The sequence below is a fragment of the Conger conger genome, chromosome 8, assembly GCF_963514075.1.
Source record: "Conger conger chromosome 8, fConCon1.1, whole genome shotgun sequence".
NCBI lineage: Eukaryota > Metazoa > Chordata > Actinopteri > Anguilliformes > Congridae > Conger > Conger conger.
In genome coordinates, this window is record NC_083767.1 from 58,983,971 (window position 1) to 59,006,742 (window position 22,772).

Genomic DNA, 22,772 nt, shown 5'->3' on the forward strand with positions numbered 1-22,772 from the left:
CGTTGGTTCTGTTCGGGCTATACGGGTGAGCACGTGTTTCTGGTGATTATCGCGGGCACATTGCCGGGCTAAGACGATACCTAGACGTCGGAAAGACATTCCAATTATCTTCCGCGTATCCGCGGGGGTGGCTATCAAGATTTGAGCTATATTTCTTGAGCACGGTAGTGCAAGTGGCTCAATTGACAATGCGTTATTGCTTTGAGGTTGCTGAGACATTTTTGCCCATAATATGACATTTTATAAACTCAGTTAAGACCCGCGACTGCTCTGCGCCAGGCTTCCTTCATTATTTTCACCGAGCTGCGCTATTACAAGCAATTTGATAGTGATAAGATATTCTCTTGCAATTGCATTGCACAGAACTAGTTTAGACTGGATCCCCCCCTCCTCCTCCTCTTTTCCACCGAACCCCTCCCCCTCTTCAAGAATCTTCTGCCCTCTACATGGACTATATACGTATATTGCCAGTAAATTAGTGATGCTCATGAAACGTATGTGTATTTTTTTTTTTTAAAACGTATTTGTTGCAGACGTGCGTAACATGTTAGAGCTGGAATTTTCGATATCTACTAGATAGGGTTGATGCTCCGTTTTCATTTCACAGCATCAGCACCTGCGGCTGGTCCAAGCAGATGGGTTGTGCCAGCGGGCATGCGCAGTTTGCATCTACGGCAGCATTCATTGCAAGGCTGGAGATGTAAAGGTGCGCGCTCAGTTGCGAGTAAAAAAAGAGATGTAGCCTACTATTTACTTTTGAAAGTCTGACTGCGTTTCATTATGAATTCCTTTATATCATATTCCTTTATGACTATAAATGTTGTATAATGCAGACGTAATAGCTAATTTCTTATTAATCTATCAACATTTGAAATCAGGCGAACTGAAACTAGATTGCGTTATTGCAAGCACGATGTTGGATATTCCTTATTTTGAGTTCGTATGTTACACGGTTGAGCAGCAACGCGTAGCGCATATTTGTCCTTCATTTGTCCCCAGATACCCATTTGAATAAATGCTAAAAAGGTGATCTGCGGTGAGTGGAAGTTTGTGGTTTTGAGCCTGCAGGCACTTGGATAGCTGCTCCATGCTGCTTGGTTGGAGCTGGCTGGAGGACTGGGGGGGGGGGGGTTACCCTGAGGCTCAAGAAGACAACATTGTGTCTGATATTCCCCTGATATTCCTGCTTGACTACCCATGGTCTACCCACTCCTCATTCATTCTTGTCTATCCCATGGCCACACTCCCCCGACCCCAGCCCAACCCAACCCAACACCCCCGCCCCAGCCCCCGCCCCCACTCCCAACCATCACTCAATATTCACTTCCCCCCGCCCCTCCCGAACCCCGACGCCTCTCACCACCGCTCCCCGTCAGCGCTGCAGCTCCTTTCCACCCCCCCCCCCCCCCTTCACCCCCCACACCCCACCCGGCCAGGCAGCATTATTGGCCGACAGACCTTTCCCATTATCTCCTCAATAGCCTCTACAGCCCAGGACCCCAGCAGAGGTCACCGCAGGTCATCCGTGTCATTGTCCCACCGCCCCGCTGCTGCTGCTGCTGCTGCAAGTGGCGGGAGATCACAGACCCAAGGGTCTCTGTCCCGGGCCGTTTGGCAAGCCCGGGCGCCCAAATCGAGGTTGCCGCACCCCTCGGGAAGGGGCCCCCTCTCTGCCAGGTGAGAGGACGGGCAGCGGGGGGGGGGAGGGGGGGGAACGAGGGGGGAGGGGGGGACGGGGGCGTTTGGTTACTTGCGGAAATTGTGAACGGCGTCAGGTGACGGAAATCTTGGCCCAGATTCCAAGGCTTCTCCTGATATGAAGGAGATGAATGGAAACGGTTGATAGAGAGACTGACTGTCGTGAATGAACCGCGAGAGAAAAAAGCCCCTGGGTATGGGGTGAGGGGGCTGAATGGGACTCTCTGTGTATGTGTGTGTGTGCGTGCCGCATGTGTGTGTGTGCATGCTTGCATATATGTGTGTCTGTGTGTGTGTATATGTGCATGTGTGCGCGTGTGTGTGTATATGTGCATGTGTGTGTGTGCATGTGCGTGTGTGTGTGTGTATGTGTGCAGTGTGTGCGTGTGTGTGTGCATGTGTGCTGTGTGTGTGTGTGTGTGTGTGTGCATGTGTGTGCGTGTGATTATGCGTCTTTGGTGCCCTCGGCAGTGAAAGACCCCCAGCAACGCCTCCTTTATATTATTAATCAGGAACGATGATTATGAATGAAGGGGGAAGTTTATACCCCCCCAGCCTGGTGGACCATCAGACCGGCGTTACACTGGTACGCCCAAAGCCCTAAGGATGCCGTACATCTTCAGTTTGTGGTAATAACAAAATCAAAGTTATTAAAGAACGCTTCATTTTTGCCCAACCAGGAAGCATCCAGGTTTTTTTTTTAAATGGCTTCCCCTCCTTTTTTTTTTTTTTTTTTTTGCACCCCAGCTGTATTAATAAGCGCTACAGCCTCTGTGAAGAGAAAAGGCTGAGATGCTAAACGCTGCCAGGGAAGCGGGCTGGCTGTCCCACGCCCCAGCGGCCGGCCCGACTCTTTAGTTCATCCGGGTTTTACACTTCCAGACTCCGCGCTGATGATGCTGGGGCAGGTTTCTGTCCAGGTCCGGCGGCTACTAGCCTCAATAATTAATCAGCCTCTCTCTCATCCGCCCGGTTTCATTAAGCATGTGCATCAGATTAGCGCTTGAGCTAGTTCTGTGACGGTGGACCCCGCAAGGTTGTAGGTTCGATCCCGTTGGGTCCTTGAGCATGGGCCCTTAACCCTGCATTGCTCCAGGGGAGGATTGTCTCCTACTTAGTCGAAATGAACTATAAGTCGCTTTGGATACAAGCGTCTGCCGAATGACATGTAATGTAATGAGAGAGGTAAACAGGTGTAGAGGTGGCTTGCACTTTCTTTTTGACTATTTCATAGGTTTCAAAACACCAGGCAAGCTCAGTAAATCGTAGAAAAGTATTTGAATACAAAACAATTATGTATTTGGCCCATGTCTGTCTCGGTCTTCCCTAAGAGATTTTCTTTCTGCTTCTGAGAGATATTACTTTCTATTTTTAGGGTGGATAATTATGCACCTGTTTGGTAAGAAACACACACGTTGGTTGATTAATACATGTTTCTGTGTCACAATGTGTAGCATGAAAATCAATGGAACTTATGATATTTAGGTTGGCTTGCCTTTCTGTGTCCAAGCCAGTCTATAGGCCAATAAAAAGTCTATGGGCTTTGGCTGTAGCATCTCAGTCTTTTAGACGCAGGGTCAACCAGCCAATTCCAAGTTGTTTTGGGGGGTTTCGGAGTGGCAGTTCCTGTGTGTTTTAATCTGCTAATGACCAGCCCTGGTTGCCTTTGGGTTTAACTCCCGAGCTCTCCATTTGAACTTGCACAATGAAATGGAAAATAAGAGAATAATTCTCTGCAACAACAACAGAAAATATTTTGTCGCAGTACAAACCATCTTCATTTGAGATCTACACTCACCGAGCACTTTATTAGGAATATTTTTACTTTATTACACCTACTTATTCATGCGATTATCTAATCAGCCAATTGTGTGGCAGCAGTGCCATGCGTACAACCATTTAGATAAGGGTCAGTATCTCAGAAACTGCTGCTCTCCCGGGGTTTCCTTGCACACTAGTCTCTAGAGTTTGCAAAGAATGGTGCAAATAAATAATAATAATCCAGTGAGCAGTAGTTCTGCAGACAGAAACGCCTTGTTAATGAGAGACGTCAGAGGAGAATGGCCAGACAAAGCTGACAGGAAGGTGACAGTAACACAAATAACCACACATGACCACGACAATGGTACGCAGAAGAGCATCTCTGAACACACAACGCATCAAACTTCAAAGTGGATAGGCTACAAGAGCAGAAAATAAGTCTAATAAACACCTAATAATGTGCTCGATGAGTGTATATACCAGTGATGTTGTTTTAAACCGCTTGTTATTCCCTTCTACTTGGTGTTATCTGTTTTATCCCGTGGTCCACAGTGCTAAAACCAGCCCCTTTGGGATTGTGTTAGCTGGAGGCGAAGTCATCAAGGCCAGCGCCCATGACCATGTGCTTCAGAGGTCAGGGGTTGAACTCCAGATAGGAAGTCTTCCTGTGACAGAATGGGATTGTCGTCCCGTGGACAGGAGAAAGGACGAAAGGGAACAGCCAAACAGCCAAACAGAGGCTAGCAGAATTGGGGACGGTTCCATTTCAAATCAGGCAAGCCCGGAAATTCATTTAAATTAATTGATCATTTTCTGGAATGGTCTACGATCATTTTTCAATTAATTTAATTTCTTGAGTTGATTTAAGTGAAATGGAATCCCAGTCTCTGGTTCGCGGTGGGTGTCTACTTTCAGGTAGTTACGCAGCACAAAGGCGAGATTGTTAAACGAAACATTTCGTCAGTATCAAAAATGTGATGTAACTACATTGGAGTCAGCAAACTATGCATCGAAATAAAAAAGGCCTTGATATAGGGCATTGAACGTGTATGCTGCTGGAAAACAAAAAGACAGTCAGCCAGTCCAACATAAACTGAATACTGAATATTATAACCAGCATACCAAAAAGCCGGGGCAGTCAATCAACAGAGGAGCAGCTGTAATAATGAATAATTGCTTGGTGGCATAGGCAGGGACCGCCCAGCCAGCTAACATCCTAGAACATTCAGTAATGTTATCTATCGGTTCTAAGAAGGTTCCACTGTAACGTTCCTGTGATGTTCTAGAATCAGGATGTTTTACTTCATTATGTTTTTAGAACGTTGCCCACATAACATTGCCGGGATGAAATTCCTGCAACGTTCTGGAAACATGTGAACATTCCTCAGTCGGCCAAATAATAACGTTCAGGTAACCTGCAAAAAGGTTCATAATGCTGCAAAGTTCAGAGAATGTTAAGACACGCTATATACACATATTCTAAGAATGCCCAGAAAACTTGTCAAACTGAACCTTCTGGTATTCAAAATGAACCTTCAAAAAACGTTCCAAGAACCTACAATTGTTAGCTACATCTACATCTATTATGTATGGGATGTGCGCATCACCATCGTCTCCGCCGGAAAATTGCTTCTTTATTTCCATAAATCCGCCATTTTGGATAATTTGGCAGTAATCTTTGGATAATAATAGACGTTGGGTCTAGACCAGACTGGGAGCTCTGCATATTTGGGGAGTTGCCCGGGAGATTAAATAATTCACTATGTGATGAAAATGCAGAAATCTCAGTGCTTGTAAATATTGTTTAGTGAAGTTAAGAGATACTTTGTCTTGTGTTATTTTTAAAAAAAAGCAAAACGAAAGGGTAATACGATTCCCCTTACGGGCGAAGGAAACTTCTTATGACGTTATAGGATATTGTTGCACCACCTTCATAAATTAAATATTGTGTTTGGAGCTCCGCCTAATCTCGACACTTTTTCAGAACGTGTTCCTTTTGTATGACAGAAATAAATGTTCTCTTACCCGTTCCAAATTAGTTAGCTATAGGCAACATATTCCGGTATTAAGATTGGGTGTGGGCTAAATTTACCTGGGGCATGTTCTGAAAACGTTTTGCTATACTTTCAATGTTGAATGAAATGTTTTCTCACAACGGTGCACAACGTTTTAAAACGTTTTTAGGCTTTTAGGTATGTTTGTTCCCGTTTCGTCGGTGTGTCTGGGTTGTAGCCCAATCACTAATGATGTAGGCCTATGCTTTAATTAAAGGCTGGAGAATGCCTGCTCAGACGCCATAGGAACGAACCGTACCCACGGTCAGTCAGTCAGTCCACACACGGTTTGCCACAGGATGTTCAACGCGCCTCCGTTTCTGTTTAAATAAACGTTTTGCTATGTTTTGTCGGGGCTAAACGAGGCCCTGGACAGAGATCAATCATCACTACAGCCAGAGAGTTGTTTGAGTTTTAAAAAAGTTTTTAGTGTAGAGCCGAAGGATATGGAAATAGCGCCTACTATACGAATTGTAAGTATGGGATCAGGTGGCGAGATTAGGCGCAGTTCCGCAATGACGGCATCACATTATAACCAAATCACAATGTTATGTTGGCTACAAAATGTCATATTTTCTCTGACCCGCGTAAAATGGTTTCTTCCTGCAGTCACAGTAGCCCAATTGCCTAATTTTATGAAGATTACTGCCACGTCTTAAGTGGTCTTAAAATTGTGGCGCACATGCTTGTATAAATATTAAAAAGCTATTTTGGTGATTCTTTGAAAAGTGTTATAAGTCGTGTCCAGGCACTTACCCACAGCCAAAAAAAAACGTAGGCTATATATTTAGTTACTGTAAGAAAAATTGTGGATTCCTGTTTAATTATTTATCTTTTAATATTATACAATGAGAACAGCAGCGTAATCCCAATTAAACCACACATAGGGGAGACCGGGGCACAAACCAACACGGGCCATGTTAAAACATGAGGATTTCGCATCGCTGCATTTGAGCAAGAATGATGGGTTTGTATTATAGCAATCCGTTTCTCGTGTGTGAGTGGCACGGCGATTTGAAAACGTCGTCAAGAGTTCGTTTTAAACTCGTGTGTTTTAGCACCCTGAAAGTAACTGTTTTTCATCAAACTGTTTTTAAATTAGCTGATGATGTGTAAACGCCACAGACTCCAAATATACGTCATTTAAATCACAGTCTTGTGGGTTATAAAGCCGTATAGCTTTGGCACATTTCACGAGCAAGCAGAGACTGTGAGCCATGCAGGCATGTTGGAGGAGACAATAAGTTGTGATGTAACGTTGTATATTCCATATGTACCGCGCACTTCAGTCCTATTTAGCACTCGCTCTTATTCATTTCAACCCAGGCATTAATTACATACTCATGTTCCCATGCGTTTAGTCTACACAAAATATAGGCCTAGACCATTTCTGCTGGACAATTATCAGTTGAAATATGTGAACGCTTAGAAATGCAGGATTCACCAACTTTTGACTTGATTCATTCAATCAAAGCATTTCCCAATCACCAGGAATGTCCTAGAACTGTACCGATGGTTTATAGTCATAGCAAAGATGTGTATCTTCTTTCAGGATGAAAAATATTTGCTCTAATATGTGTATATTTTTTTTAATTAAGCAAAAACCTAAAAGTGTTTGGTTGTTCCCTGGTCTCCCCTACTTTGTTTTTGGAAGGCTTTCTTTTGGTCAAAATTTAAGATAAGAAGTTAGAATATTGTTTACTTGAGATCAAGAATGTTAAAAAGGAAAAATACTTTATACAATATTATATTAAAATTGTGTCTGGATATTCTATGGTGTTATTCAGCAGACATCACTTTAAAAATAAACGGGAAACAATGTTGACCTTCTGCTTGTTTAAGGAGATCATTCAAGGGGTCCTAACCTTTGTCTACATTGTGCTTCAGATTATACTAATACTTTTGGTAATACTTTTTGAAAACAAAAAACAAAAACCAAAGCCTGGTGTTACTAATGTACACTAACCGAGCACTTTGTTAGGTGTTTATTAGACTTATTTTTTAGACTTCTACTGCTGTAGCCTATCCACTTAGAGTTATAATGTCTTGTGTGTTCAGAGATGCTCTTCTGCATACCACTGTTGTAATGTCTGGTTATTTGGTTAAGTCTGGCCATTCTCCTCTGACATCTCTCATTAACAAGGCATTTCTGTCTGCAGAACTGCTGCTCACTGGATTTTTATTTTTGCACCATTCTTTGCAAACTCTAGAGACTAGTGTGTGTGAAAATCCCAGGAGATCAGTAGTTTCTGAAATACTCAAACCACCCTGTCTCTGCCACCAACATCAATCATTCCACAGTCAAAGCCACTTAGATCACATTTCTCCCCCATTCTGATGGTTAACATGAACATTAACTGAAGCTTCTGACCTGTATTTACATGATTGTATGCATTGTACTGCCATTACACAATTGGCTGATTAGATAATCATGTGTAATAAAGTAAAAATGTTCCTAATAAAGTGCTTGGTGAGTGTATAATACAGAACAACATAATAATTGATAGGGAATAGTCTACATAAACACATGTTGTTTAGCTAGAATTGTCTGTGGTGTTACTGATCTACATTGACACAAAAAGTACAATTTGAAAATATAATAACCATGAAATAATGTTTCAGTAGTATTTCAGATTCAGACAATATAAGTCATCACTGTCCGATGCAGCACTAAGTAAAACTTAGTGAATTTACTGACTCGAAGAAGAGTTTGTGTCCTGTTTCACCAGCAGAACTGCAGATGCGGCTCTTGAGAATGACTTTGGCGTGGGTGAAATTGGACTGGGTTTAAGGCGATTTCCATGGAAAGATATCATGCATTTGCCATTAATTTTGGCTTCATTAAAAAAAAACAAACACGTACTTGGGTGTCTCCATTCCTGGTGCTTTGTTGAAAAGGATACTTTTGAACTGCTAGCTGATTGTAGCCCTTGTAGAATTAGCCACGGGGCAGCAGGCACTGCAGTCCGGTATCCACCGCCCTTGACTAGACTTGCGGTTCAAACAAATCAATTTATGCAAATTCACATTTGCTTACTGCACATCATGGCAAGTCAGTGCTTTTGTACGCGGTACTCGTGCTAAACAAATCTGGGCCTGAAACCAAAAGCATTCTGATTTTACTGGTTCTTTATACCAAGGCAGGCTCTGCTCTTATACCCTTGAGCAAGGTTCTTTGACCTGCGCACCCCTTTGTATATACCAAGTAATTAATACTGTGTAATTGCACATAAAATAATGTCATATTTAGCCAGAACACCAGCATGTGATCATTAGACTGTACATGTGTATAAATCAGTCTGAGACAGAGAATGTCTGTGTGTATCTGTGTGTCTGTGAGAGAGCTAGACAGCTCCTTTTTTTGTTGCATGTTTTAAAAATAGAATTTCCAAACATTTTCTTAAATAATAAAGACAAATAATTTCCTTATTTAATCATTCTATGATAAAGTAAAAACAAAAAAAAAAACAGAACTATACAATAGATTTCAGTGTGCCTTGATTTGTTGCCCACACTGCAGAGTGAAACGTAGTTTTGGTGTTTGTGCTGTTCCAAACCAACAGAGGATCCTGCAGCCATGGCACGGGCCAAAAACACGACTGGGCTAAATACGGAGAAAATAAAAACATATCAGACTGGAAATATGTTACACAGAGATATTATTTTTCTTCATATGCATCAGCATGACTCAATCACTGTCAGTTTGTGAAGGTCTGTTCTCGTTAAACAGCTTGGCAATACAAAAAAACAGGCCCTTAAGGTAACCTCATCAAGCACTTATCACAAATTCAACTAATCCAAAAATACAGTTGGGTACCCTTCCACACATAGAGTAGTTGTGTGTGTGTGTGTGTGCGGGGGGGGGGGGATGCCGTGTTTGGCAACCATCAAGGCGCCATCGTTTGTGCGTCTGTTTATTTGCTTTCCTCCTATTATTCCGGCAACCTGCTAGCTCTGCAGAGCATTATTTTAAGCCGCGGGAAGTACTGCATCGATGCGACAGACCGTGCCCTGAGCACTGTGTCAGTGCGCCCCCGTGTGGCGCAAACTCGCGCTACAACGCCGCGTGCAGTCGCGCTGCTGCACTGACGGAACTTTCGCACAACATATAATTTGTAAACAACTAGCAGACCTTACGACGCGTGTGGGTGTTATGCACCTATCACGGGCCTTTGAATTCGGCACTGGAAAAATATGCGGCGTGACAGTGCCGCGTTGTCATCGAGAAAATTGCTATTGTCTGCGAGGCACTGCTGGTTTAGCCATGTAAACACAAGCTGTTTCAGTAAAATATCCAACTATGCGCATAAATAACATTCATCATATTGTGGAGAAACTGGTGTTACGGTATGTGCTGGGCTGGGAGAGGGTGTCTGATAGCAGATATTATGGAAAGATATCAATGTTGTCTATTTGTATCTTTTTGGGGATGGGATTTATTAATTCATGCTCTCTATCAGGTTTAATTCAACATTGCTTGACAATAAAAAACGAGAATGACATTTGCAAGGGGACTTCAGTGTAATTTCTCAACATATTTATACAGATTTTTAAGTCTATTGTATGAAATCAATCTGTTGGAAGATGTTGGTTTTTTGTTTTGTTTTGTCACACCACATATTTGTAATTCTGTGCATTAGGGGGTTCCACTCCTCATCTCTTAGCCACGACATCCATCTAAGCAAAAATATTAATATGTCCATCTCCGCCCAATCTTGGAGAAATTGTAGTTCGTGGGACAAAGGTTTCTGCTGTAGAGGCATTATAATTCCAGTGGTGGCCCTCCTCAGGGGGTTACAATTAAAAACTTTTATTCGTCCCTGACTTTCAAAAATAGTTCCCTAAACAACAAACCAAAAAAGACCCCAAGACACATTTAAATACAATGTTATGAATGTTTCAATATTTAATAACTTATAGAACATTGTGAATTGTAATTATTTGACAAACATTGACATACAGTAGAAAATAAAGACAGTTCTGCACAAGTAAGAACACAGCAATATCAACACCACAAATGCAGATTTTCCTAATAACTTTTAAAAGCTACATATTTTCTCCCTAGCTCTACCAGAGTACCTGACTTTCTATAAATCTATACAATACAGTCCGCTTTGTGGCAAACCCTTGAGCTTGTGTGTGCGAAAGCAGAACACAGACTACATAAACACAATTTCTTCTATTGAAGAGCTTTCATTATACTCCTCAACGGTTAGTGTTTGACAGAAATATGACTTTTTCTGAGTTTTGTAGAACCAACACTAGGCTATAATACGCCTCCATATGCATGCTCTCCTGCTGTGTACAATTTGTGCAAAATAACTTAATGTAATTTTTTTTTTAAACTTCTTTTTTTTAATCAGTCTGTGTTTTTAACTTACTCTCAATACTGTTAATTTATTCCTTTATTTTAACACATTATTCCACTGCGCACTTAACTAATCTACAGTGCTAACACTACAGTGCAAATAATATGCCACATATTAATCAACATTCATGTATAAATAAAAAATGGAGCTTATCGTCATAAACATACACATGCTCGCTAACCCTTGTGTGACACTAGTTTTTATATGAAGGCGATAGAGGGGTCTAGTGAAGGCTGAGACCGAACTCTCTGAGATCATACGTAACTCCAGTGTGTTTGGTCCAGAAAGGAAACTCAAAATGGAGACACTGCATCTTCAAATCCTCTTAACACGGAATTCGCTATGTGTTCTGATTCGACCCGGTTCAGGAGAGTGGGACGACCCGAGCCCTCGAGTGGAAAGGGCAGAGCGCAGTTTTAACGTGCGCCAAATCCCATCTCTGGGAACTGAGCACAACTGGCTCAAAAAGCATCGCTCGACGGCAGATAAACTAAACGGTTGAGGAGGCGTGTTGGGACGGTCACGGACAAACGGCTGCGGGGTCTGGAGGTGTTGAGCTGAGGTGGGGGGCGGATGGGTGTGGCAGGTGCAGGTGCCCAGGTGACGTGGAGCTCCGTGGGACCCAGCGCTCAGCTGAGAGAGTTGACCGGCATGCAGTCACACAGCGCCCTCTTCTCCGCCCGCAGGACCAGGCTCTCAGTCTGGAGGTCAGGAAGAAAGGGTCAGGTTAACGTCAGCGAGCACGGTCCAAAACACTGGTGCCTTACGATGGCACCGATTAGGGGCGACGTCGGCTCGGGCGGTAAGAGCGGTCGTCTGGCAGGGTCGGAGGGTTGCCGGTTCGATCCCCCGCCCTGGTTGTGTCAAAGTGTCCCTGAGCAAGATGCATAACCCCTAAAATGCTCCTGGTTGGTGCCTTGCATGGCAGCCAATCGCCGTCGGTGTGTGAGTGTGTGTATGAGTGGGTGAATGAGAAGCATCAATTGTACAGCGCTTTGGATAAAGGCGCTATATAAATGCCAACCATTTACCATTTCACTGCAACCAATCTTTAGTTCTGACGGAAGTCTTATAACAATGATAAATACACTTTCTGTAACCCCTCTAGATAAAATAATTTGGTAAGTGCCTAAATTCTAAATGTGCATCGGTTAGAAGATTTCCACATGTTCACACAGGCACATGTAATTAAAATGGAAGGGTCAGCTCTTTTCCCCATTCAGGGATATATGTACACATCAAACCTCACATTAAACCACCGGATTTCATCTGAATGAAAACAACATGACATAAATTTTTAGTCAGTTGGCTGAAACAGCTTTGGCTGTTTTGGCTGAAACAAGCCACAGTAAGGGACGTGAATGCTTTTTTTCATTTTATTTTGTTTTGTTTATTTTCAGATGTGAATAAAAGCGTGGGCAGAATGTCACCCTTACCCTCGAGTCTAGGTTGAAGGCGGTCTTCTTCAGATCTTGCAGTGCCCTCTGCATGAACTCAAACGCGTGGCAGTCCACACAAGGTCGGCCTGAGGGTGGTGTACAGACGCAGAATGAGAGCAGAAGCCATACAATCACTCTCAAGGTTAAATGAAATAAAGGGTAAATAAAACAAAACAAAAAAATATATATTGTTCATTCTGACGAGAAAGCAGGAATAATTTAATATACTGAAAGAACGGTCTGTATAGAAGACTTAACCCAAAATATGAACAAAGTAGAAAGATGAATCATATACAAGCACAGCTTCATCTAATACGTGCACATGCCAGCCGTACATACGTACTTGCGTATTATCCACGTTTCACAACTAGCAGGTACTTTAAATGCAATTTCTGGAAAGTGCTAATGCTAAGAATGCAGCTAATAGGGTCAGTGCCTGCTAAAAAAAAAACGCAAAACACATACTCTCAGCTGGAATGACAGTCCCCGACTCTTGGTTGGCATCAGTGGGCCGAAAGCAGAGAAGCTGAACCACCATCAGCAGCGTCACCGCTGCGGTGAGCATGGAATGGCGAAACCACGTCGCCCTCATCCTGTCAGCGGTCGCAACTGAAATGCAAGAGCAAACGGCTTGTAAAAGCTCAAAATATACATCGCACTTGCATATTACAAGTAAAAAGCTACCGCAGTCCCCCCAAATGTACGATGCGAATAACTAGCGTTCGCAAGATAGACTAGCTAGTGGTAGCGAGTTGACTCCGAGCAGGCTAATATAGGTATCTCTGAATAGGTAGCTAGCCGACACATTACATAAAATACTGTAACCTATCGTAAACCAACGTTATCGATAAACGAACGTAACGATCTTATTTTATCGTTACGTTGGTTAACAATAGGTTACTGTATTTGATGTAAATCCGAACAATGACTTAATCCAAAATTAAAATTGCACGTAGCGCTTAGGTAGTGCTGGCCTATGCAGAAGCAAGGACTATTCTCTCAAATGTTGTATTGTTAGCTCGCTAGCCAGGCAAACATTAATATTCGTTTTGTCTAAATAATTTATACTGATGCTTATCGTTAATGGGTTTAGTAAATGAATGGAAAAATGTAATTTACCAAATGTCTTGATGAGAACAAAACACCACTAGTCACCGCCTACCCCTGCTTTCTGTCGCTGGATTTTGACAGGCGTCTCGCTCAACGAATTGGCTGCTCCTATGTGACTTTGACAAACTGTGGGGGCGGGTCAGTCTTCTGTGATCACACCCCCAAACTCGGTCCTGGAGTACCTGGTTTTCGTCCTAACCACAATTGGCATCTAACATTTTAACAAGCCGTTATTTCTTCTTAACCCACAGTTTGGGAACCACTGGAGTAGGACATCGCTGTATTCTAGCTATCTTAATAATAATAATAATAATAATAATAATAATAATTTACCTATACGTGAACTACTTAACGGTATATGAATGTATACTAGCTATAACGTTAAATCAGATCACACTTAACCTCAATTACACTTAACGACTTAACAACAGTATGCTATCTAAATTCCTAACAGCGTCGCCAAGTCACAAGTTGTAAGAGTGTCATCGTTTGTCATTTTGAATAAAGTCATCCGAACGGTTCATCTTCAGAACCTTGCTTTAAAATGAGACAACCGGCAAGCTAGCTGGTTACTTTTAGCTAGCTTAAATTTACACCTTAATTTTGAAAAAGGACCGTGCTAACGTTAGCCATATGCATACTTACGTTAGTCAATATACGTATCCTATACAGTCGAGTGGATACCAGAAAACGTATTAAGACCTTTTACTTATATTAACGTTACTGTTACACAGTTCTGTGGTCGTTGTTTCTCCGCCTGGTGGCCATCCGAGATTCACTACGCTGCAGAACTGCATGGCTGCAGGAGGATCATGGGGGTCCTGGCTGGTGTGTTCTCCGATGTAGCTAGTCTTTTAAAATGCCTGAACACAAATCACTTCTTTTTCCAAGATGGCGTCGATGAGGGACAGTGACACCGGCCTGTGGCTCCATAACAAGCTGGGATCGACGGACGAGTTGTGGGCGCCTTCGAGCATTGCTTCGCTGCTTACCGTTTCTGTCATTGACAACATACGCCTGTGTTTTTCGAGTTTGTCGCCTCCTGTGAAGTTAAAACTCTTGCTTGGGATGCTGCATCTCCCAAGGCGGACTGTGGATGAGGTTAGTCAACGAGTTGCTAAGAGAGCCAATGTGCAAAAGGTTGCTAACGTTAGCCAGGCTGCTACATTTGGCTAGCTGAGCGGGAAGTACGTTGTCATTCACACACTCCGCAGTTAACAGAGTAGCTAGCTCTTATGCTACTGTAACGCAATAGCAAACCAATTTGCAACTGTGTTTCTGTTTACCTGACATGGAAATGCATACACAGTCGGGCTAGCTAGCGTTTCTTGGTTTTGCTAACTAGCTGCTTGGCTAGCTAGCGAACTAGCTTTGATTTTTGGGTTGGGTGTAAATGCACTGTTGGTTTACTAGCTAGCTATCGGAAAGATAGTTTGATAACTAACGTTATATGTTCACTTTTCTTTAAACCTACATTATCACTACGACGGCGGCTCTTATACCAGTAATTTGCACATATTTCGCATATGTTGTAATTGCTAACTTGTAGAAGGCGACGAAAACTTGCTAGTCTAGTTAGGAGCCAGCCTTGCAGAAATAATGTATGGGAGCCTTTAAAAAAAATTTCTGACTTTCTTTGTAAGTTATGAGTTGTGCTTTCTGTCGATTGCATTTTTTAGATATCGGTTCACAGCACTAGCTATGGATATTTCGATCGCCCGTTTTGCTACGGCACAGCGATATGGACCGATAAGAGAGTGTTGACATTTGTCCCGTTTTGATACTTGGGCGGCAAGGCTGAGTTACCGCCCTCTTTTTCGCTAGCGTTAACTTACTGAGTCTGTAAGAGTGGTACTTAGGCGAGTAGGTTGATGGCCAAAATAAAAATAATTTATTGACAGTAGACCTTGGTTGATATCCGTCCACTACAGTGGCAGTCAATTTATATGCGCAATGTGCGCAACTTTCTGTCTCTAAACCAAAATAAATATTCTAAAATGTACATGAAGATTACGTTTCTAAACCTGCAAATAAGTAATATTCAAACGATTCTGTAAAGTCGACAGTTTTACTAGTACAGTTGCCAGACTAGGGGGGTTTTGTTGAGACACCTAATTAGTGGATAGACAAAAAGCTTAATTTCTTTCCTCTTTGGAAATGGTGTGGTGTGACGAACGGACATTGTCACGTGACCCATGTCTCCGCAGATGAAGGAGGCTCTCTCGGAGATCATCCAGCTGGCCACGCTGGACTCGGAACCCTGGGTCCTCATGGTGGCCGACATCCTCAAGTCCTTCCCTGAAACGGGCTCTCTTAACCTGGACCTTGAGGAGCAGAACCCAAACGTCCAGGACATCCTGGGGGAGCTGCGAGAGAAAGGTGCTTTTTCTGCCCAAAGGCAGCGATGGGAGAATGGGGCTTTTATGAACCCTCCGATTGGCTGATTTTATCTTTTGTTTGGTTCAAAGAAATGCAAGAGGTCATGAACTCTCATTCTCTACTCACTAATTTACTATTATATTTCATTACATTGGTGGCATTTGGCAGCCGCTCTTATCCAGAGTGACGTACATTTGATTAGACTAAGCAGGAGACAATCCTCCCCTGGAGCAATGCAGGGTTAAGGGCCTTGCTCAAGGGCCGAACAGCTGTGCAGATGTTATCGTGGCTACACCAGGGATCGAACCACCGCCCTTGCGGTTCCCAGTCATGTACCTTAACCACTACGCTATAGGCCAATCTAGGTCCGCCATCTTTAAGGAAATTCCAATCCGTTGAATGTTCTTCCTAAGAGCTCGGAGCCAAAGTCGGAATGCCCCCCATACCTCCCTGATGGGGGGAGCTAGGGGCTAGGAAAGGAAGCAGGAGCTGAAAAATAAGCGATTGAAATGAGCCCCTAGTTACTGTTAAACAGTTGAGTGAGCGGGAGCGTGTGTGTGCGTGTGCGCGTGCGTACTTGCACATGACTCTGACTGGCGCTGCTGTGCGTGTTCTCTGTTCTCCACAGTGAGTGAGTGCGAGGCGTCGGCCATGCTGCCCCTGGAGTGCCAGTATCTGAATAAGAACGCCCTGACCATGCTGGTGGGGCCTCTCACTCCCCCCGTCAAACACTTCCAGCTCAAGAGGAAACCCAAGAGTGCCACACTGAGGGCAGAGCTGCTGCAGAAATGTAGGAACCTGCTCGTCCATCTCTCTCCCTCACAGTGCCCCCCCCCTCTCTCTCTCTCTCTCTCTCTCTCTCTCTCTCTCTCTCTCTCTCTCTCTCTCTCTCTCTCTCTCTCTCTCTCTCTCTCTCTCTCTCTCTCTCTCTCTCTCTCACAGTGCCTCTCCCTCTCTCTCACAGTGTCTCTCTCCCCCTCTCTCTCACAGTGCCTCTCCCTCTCTCTCACAGTGTCTCTCTCTCTCTCTCTCACAGTGCCTCTCTCTCTCTCTCTCACAGTGCCTCTCCCTCTCTCTCACAGTGTCTCTCTCTCTCTCTCTCTCTCTCTCTCTCTCTCACAGTGCCCCTCTCTCTTTCACAGTGCCCCCTCTCTCACTCTCTCTCTCTAACTGTGCCCCTCTCTTCTACCCCATTGCCTGGTCTCTCTCTCCAGGTTTGCTGATGTTGTCTCTGCCATTATAATATATTCTCACCACGGGCACTTTATGTTTCTTCCGTGTCCTTTACAAATTGTATTTCTTTTTTTTCTAATGACAACATTGATTAGCTGCCCCCTCCCCCCCACCTTTTCTCTTCCACGGTAAATTAAACTCATTACTCAGAGCATCAGAACAACCGGCGAAAAGCAATAAAGTCTAGAGAGAGAGAGACGGAAGTCTTGCCAGGGAGCCTGTGGCTGTAACAGAGTGTGGAGCGTGAGTGCGTTCAGAAGGGACCGGAGTTGAGCAGGGCTGGGTTGCAGCTGTTGGCTGTGATCTTTTGGTTAGCCGTGTAACAGCTCTCATACACTGGGGGTCTGAAACCAGACTCAGTCTCTCACTCTGCCCTCTCCTGGTCCGCACTCATTGTGAGTGGCTCTGGATAAGGGCCTCAGTGCAATGGCTAGAACGTACAGTAGATGCAGGGCTGGCTAGTTTCAGCTTGGCTTGCTCGCGTCTCTGGTGCTGCCGTTGGCAAGCCGCTTGTAATGTCAGCCACTTGCCACTTGAGTCCCAGTGGTCTCCTCAGTCTGGTCAGAGCAGCGTGTCTTCACATGTCTGGTATTGGGTCACGCAGTGGGCAAGCAACCATTCTGCTCTGACAGGGGGCTGGTTGTGGCTCCACTTTGGGCTAAAGCCATTTCTGCTCTAAGGTGGAATAGGGGGGTATTAGTTGGTATGGCTGACTTGTTGTAGGCCTACTGTGGGAACTGTCCTGTGGACAGAGTTTCAGACACTGTTTTTGAGTTTCATCAGTAGAATGATAGTTTCAGAGAGTCATATGTCCCCCGTTCCATCATAATCATAATTTCACATAAATCCATGTTTAGGCTTTCATCTTCTTTTTGTTGTACGATATCTTTGCTTTCATAATCTGCATGTCTTAATGCCAAACGTCTTAATGTAGAATATTGTTTTTAAGCTTTTAAACTCAAGATGTCAGAGTGAAAGTCACAAACCACCACATCAGCTGCGTTCGTGGCTACATGTTAATGCACTTGCTTTCATGGTCTGTGTATCTTAATCTGAAGGCAGGATCACAGCCAGTGTGCCTGTAATGTATATGCTTGTGTTGTACCCGCATTTACATGCGCTGTCAGCAGCGGGCTGTGGATTGTTGTCACGAGTGTCCTCCCTGTTTCCGCTCTCTCCCGTCCTGTTGTTGGATCTATCGCACGACCCCGTTTGTTTTACGTCACGCGCTGTCCTGTTCTAACCCTGCACTGTCCTGTTCTAACCCCGCACTGTGGCGCGCTCCTGCAAACGGAGCGTTGTGATTGGGTGTCGGGTGACATCGAGGGCCCGCCCTTGAGAGCGGCTGCGGCCACTGGGGCGAGGCGATGCTCACGGAGTGTTCTGTCCCCTGCCAATCGCAGCCACGGAGACGGCGCAGCAGCTGAAGAAGACGGCCGGGGTGCCTTTCCACGCCAAGGGGAGGGGCCTGGTCAAGAAGATCGACACAACGAGTAGGTCACGCGTGCGCACGACAATCCGCTGACCACAGCCGACGTACGATAAACCGCTGACCACAGCCGACGTACGATAAACCGCTGACCACAGCCGACGTACGATAAACCGCTGACCACAGCCGACGTACGATAAACCGCTGACCACAGCTGACTCCTTGTGTTCAGGTGCCTTATGTTTGGGCTGGCCAATCTATAGGACACTATGCTATGGACAGCAGGTTTTTGTTTAAAAAAAAAAAAGAAAAGAAAAAATACAATTCACACCTTGAAGGGTTAAGGGCTTCCTGGCTCTGTCAGCAACGTCACTTTGCATAAGAGCAGGGCTGGGCTCTGAACGTCTACCCTGGGCAGTGTCAGACCGGCAGTCTGCAGGGGGGATAAGGCCAGGGATAAGGCCTGTGGTTTAGTTTGGGCCTCTGTTGAGACTCCTGTCCTTCAGTCTGCGTTAGCTCTCCTGTGTTCTGTGTCACACACATTATAAATTCAGAAATGTAAAGGAAAAAAGAGAATGTATTGGCCCCAGATTGGCTTAGTCGCGGCGTTCTCTCTGTGCGAGTGTTCACTGCCCGTGTGTTCCTCATCCTATCCCAGCGCCCCTGAAGGGTATCCCGAAAGCCCCCTTCAGGAGTCCCACTACGCCCAGCATGTTCAGCCCCCCCAGCAACAGAACCCCCATCGCCCCGGCACGGACGCCCATGCGCAAGGAGAGGGGGGTCAAGGTAATCTGGGTGGGGGGGTCACTGTTTCTTTCTTTGGAACAACAATAAAACTTGTGAATAACCATGAGAGTTACAGAGGCATTAAATGTATCGCCATAAGTTTACTTTCAATACAACATTTTGCTACTGCTGTGTGTGAGAGAGTTGGGCCTTTTTAAGTCGTAAATGAATGGGTATGGAAGTTTTCAGTCTTGTCTTGTTTTTTTCCTCCCTCAGTTATTGGACATCTCTGAGCTGGACATGGTGGGAGGTGGGAGAGAGGCCAAGAGGAGGAGAAAGACTATGGGTGAGCATACTCCCTCTGTTCACTGTGCTGAACACTTACCTCATAACACACTCCCTCTGTTCACTGTGTTGAACACATACCTCATAACACACTCCCTCTGTTCACTGTGCTGAACACATACCTCATAACACACTCCCTCTGTTCACTGTGTTGAACACATACCTCATAACACACTCCCTCTGTTCACTGTGTTGAACACATACCTCATAACACACTCCCTCTGTTCACTGTGCTGAACACATACCTCATAACACACTCCCTCTGTTCACCGTGCTTAACACATACCTCATAACGCACTCCCTCTGTTCACTGTGTTGAACACATACCTCATAACACACTCCCTCTGTTCACTGTGCTGAACACATACCTCATAACACACTCCCTCTGTTCACTGTGTTGAACACATACCTCATAACACACTCCCTCTGTTCACTGTGCTGAACACATACCTCATAACACACTCCCTCTGTTCACCGTGCTTAACACATACCTCATAACACACTCCCTCTGTTCACCGTGCTGAACACATACCTCATAACACACTCCCTCTGTTCACCGTGCTTAACACATACCTCATAACACACTCCCTCTGTTCACCGTGCTGAACATCAGCTAAGACTGCTGCATCGTGTTATGTGGCAGGGAAGAGTTTTGCACATCAGCACTCTTAGTCCACGTAGGTTCTTGCACTGCCAGTGTCTTTCACGGTGTGATTTCAGCGATGTCGGAGCACGTTTGCAGTGCCCTGGGGCCGTTTCCATTGGCACCCACAGATGCCCTAAATATAATGCTCCTGGTATGGAAGGCAGCAGAGGCTAATTGAAGAGGTGGAGCGGGGCAGGGAGGCTGGTTAGTCTCAGTGTTCTCGGCGTGGCTCTCTCCTCACGCCCGCCCGCGTTTTCTCCACAGACGCAGAGGCGGGAGAGAAGGCCACCAAGGAGGAGGCGGTGGTGGAGAACACCACACCGGACTACGCTGCGGGCCTGGTGTCCACACAGGTGAGGGTGTGCCCCGCCCGTCCCGCCCCGCCCCGCCCCGCCCCTGAGTCTCACCGCGTGGGGAGCGTGTGTCAGCCGGTAACGAGCCTGCGTTTGTGTCTCCGCAGAAACTGGGCTCGCTGAACAGCGAGAGCGCCCTGCCTTCCACCAGCTACCTGCCCGCCACGCCCAGCATGGTGCCCTCGTCCTCCTACATCCCCAGCTCAGAGACGCAGCCCGGTGAGTCACTGCACGCAGGCTCAGCGCTGAGAGAACGCCAGGGTGTGCACGCAGACCGTCGTAGAGTCGCACCCGTTTAGAGTTGCCAAATGCCGATATGTAATGTTATATGTACTGTCATTTATGCTAAAAGTTAGCAGTACTGGATATTAACCTGCATATTTAGTCTTTTTGAGCTTTATCATCATGGAGCTTTTGGGCTATTTTTCGTATCATCCAGAGCAATTGGGCTCCGGGCTCCGGGCTCCGGGTCTTGATCGTTGTCTCTGTCTCTCTCCCCAGCGAACGCGGGCGGTTCGGGGGCCCTGCAGGCCGGCCGGCAGGCGGAGGACCCGCCCCCCCCCGGCGCCTCGCTCCCCGGCCAGTTCAAACAGCGGCCGCCCATGTACAACAGCAGCAACACCAGCCCCACCGCCCCCACCTCCCCCACCACCCCCGCCAGCACCCCCGCCAACAACGCCCCGCCCACCGCAGCCACGGCCACACCGCAGGACACGCCCACGCAGCCCCCCAGCGCCCCGCCCACGCCCACCCCCGTCCCCCAGCAGCCCGCGCCCAAGAAGAACCTCTCGCTCACGGTGAGAGAGCCCCCCCAGCAGATGTCACACTCAGTCACCCATGCACTGCGGTGATGTCACACTCAGTCGCCCAGGCACTGTGGTGATGTCACTGCAGTGATGTCACACTCAGTCACCCAGGCACTGCGGTGATGTCACACTGTCGCCCACTAAGAAATGGACACTTTGTTTGAGATATGGCTTTTTTCCTGGGATACGAGTTTTGTCTTTCACACAGCACCATGTGCGTAAACGTTCCACAAAGGCGTAGGCCTCGAGGGAGAGTGGAAGCGCTGCAGGAAAAGGTGTTCGGGGAATATAGAGATTGACTAACCGTCGCTGTGCCCGCCTTCCTCCCCAGAGAGAACAGATGTACGCCGCGCAAGAAATGTTCAAGACGGCGAACAAGGTCACCCGACCGGAGAAGGCCCTTATCCTGGGCTTCATGGCAGGATCGCGAGGTACTAAACTGGGCTGGGCCTGGGCACATCGCCCCCTCTGCTCCTCCTTCTGCTCATTTGTTTATTCGTTTTTTTTGCATATTCAGGTTTATTGGTAACTGGTCTCAGAAATATCACCCAGTTTTCTGAATGTATTGCGATTTGTGCCAGGTTCCTGAAACCTTGCAGCCTATGTGTACGTTGTAGTGCACGGACCTATTTGCCCATTGGCTGGCGGTCATCCAGAGTGCAGCCAATGACTCCCCTGCTTTTCTCACCCAGCTGTAGACCGATGCTCACAGACTCTGGCTCTGTGACGGTGTTTCTCACCCAGCTGTAGACCGATGCTCACAGACCCTGGCTCTGTGACGGTGTTTCTCACCCAGCTGTAGACCGATGCTCACAGACCCTGGCTCTGTGACGGTGTTTCTCACCCAGCTGTAGACCGATGCTCACAGACCCTGGCTCTGTGACGGTGTTTCTCACCCAGCTGTAGACCGATGCTCACAGACCCTGGCACTCTGACGGTGTCTGACCTGTCTTTGTCTCCCGCAGAGAACCCGTGCCCGGAGCAGGGTGACATCATCCAGATCAAGCTGAGCGAGCACACCGAGGTTCTGCCCAAAGCGGACGGGACGGGCAGCACCACCATGCTGGTGGACACCGTGTTCGAGATGAACTATTCCACGGGCCAATGGACCCGTCTCAAGAAGTACAAGCCAATCACCAACGTCTCCTGAGGGGGTGGGGCCGGGCAGGGGTGGGGGGGCGGTATGGGGGCAGGGTCGCTATCAGGACACTCTTAAAAAAAATAAAAGAAAAAAAAGAAAAAGTAAAAAAGAAAAAAATACTGAAGCGTACAAAAAAATAAAAACATGGGCCAAATCCAGCTGAAGTTGGGGTACGGGTGGTGTGGTGGGGTTTGTGGAGAGGGGACGAAAAGGACCTTGTGCCATTTAAGTCTCCGAACGGCTAACGCCACACCCATCTCTGTTCATGCATTGCCAACTGGCA

The 22,772-nt window shown here is 46.0% G+C and overlaps 2 protein-coding genes across 4 annotated transcripts; one reads left to right on the top strand and one right to left on the bottom strand.

The window, feature by feature from the left end:
- Positions 1–10,394: 10,394 nt before the first annotated feature.
- On the bottom strand, positions 10,395–14,260 carry nicol1 (NELL2 interacting cell ontogeny regulator 1). Of its 3 annotated transcripts, none has more exons than XM_061253291.1 (4): positions 14,077–14,260; positions 12,787–12,930; positions 12,319–12,407; positions 10,395–11,583 (listed from the first exon to the last, which is right to left on the bottom strand). In XM_061253291.1, the coding sequence occupies exons 2-4, from the start codon at positions 12,911–12,913 to the stop codon at positions 11,512–11,514; spliced, it is 288 nt and encodes a 95-aa protein (XP_061109275.1). In that variant the 5' UTR covers positions 12,914–12,930; positions 14,077–14,260; the 3' UTR covers positions 10,395–11,511. The 3 variants fall into 3 exon arrangements, with proteins under 3 accessions (XP_061109275.1, XP_061109277.1, XP_061109276.1); XM_061253293.1 differs by lacking the exon at positions 14,077–14,260 and adding an exon at positions 13,484–13,651; XM_061253292.1 differs by lacking the exon at positions 14,077–14,260 and adding an exon at positions 13,441–13,552.
- Positions 14,208–22,513, top strand: nelfa (negative elongation factor complex member A). The gene is made up of 11 exons (XM_061253290.1): positions 14,208–14,532; positions 15,639–15,810; positions 16,439–16,600; positions 18,447–18,536; positions 19,131–19,258; positions 19,475–19,544; positions 20,454–20,542; positions 20,650–20,761; positions 21,044–21,339; positions 21,680–21,779; positions 22,314–22,513. The coding sequence occupies exons 1-11, from the start codon at positions 14,323–14,325 to the stop codon at positions 22,496–22,498; spliced, it is 1,614 nt and encodes a 537-aa protein (XP_061109274.1). The 5' UTR covers positions 14,208–14,322; the 3' UTR covers positions 22,499–22,513.
- The last annotated feature ends 259 nt before the right edge of the window (positions 22,514–22,772 follow it).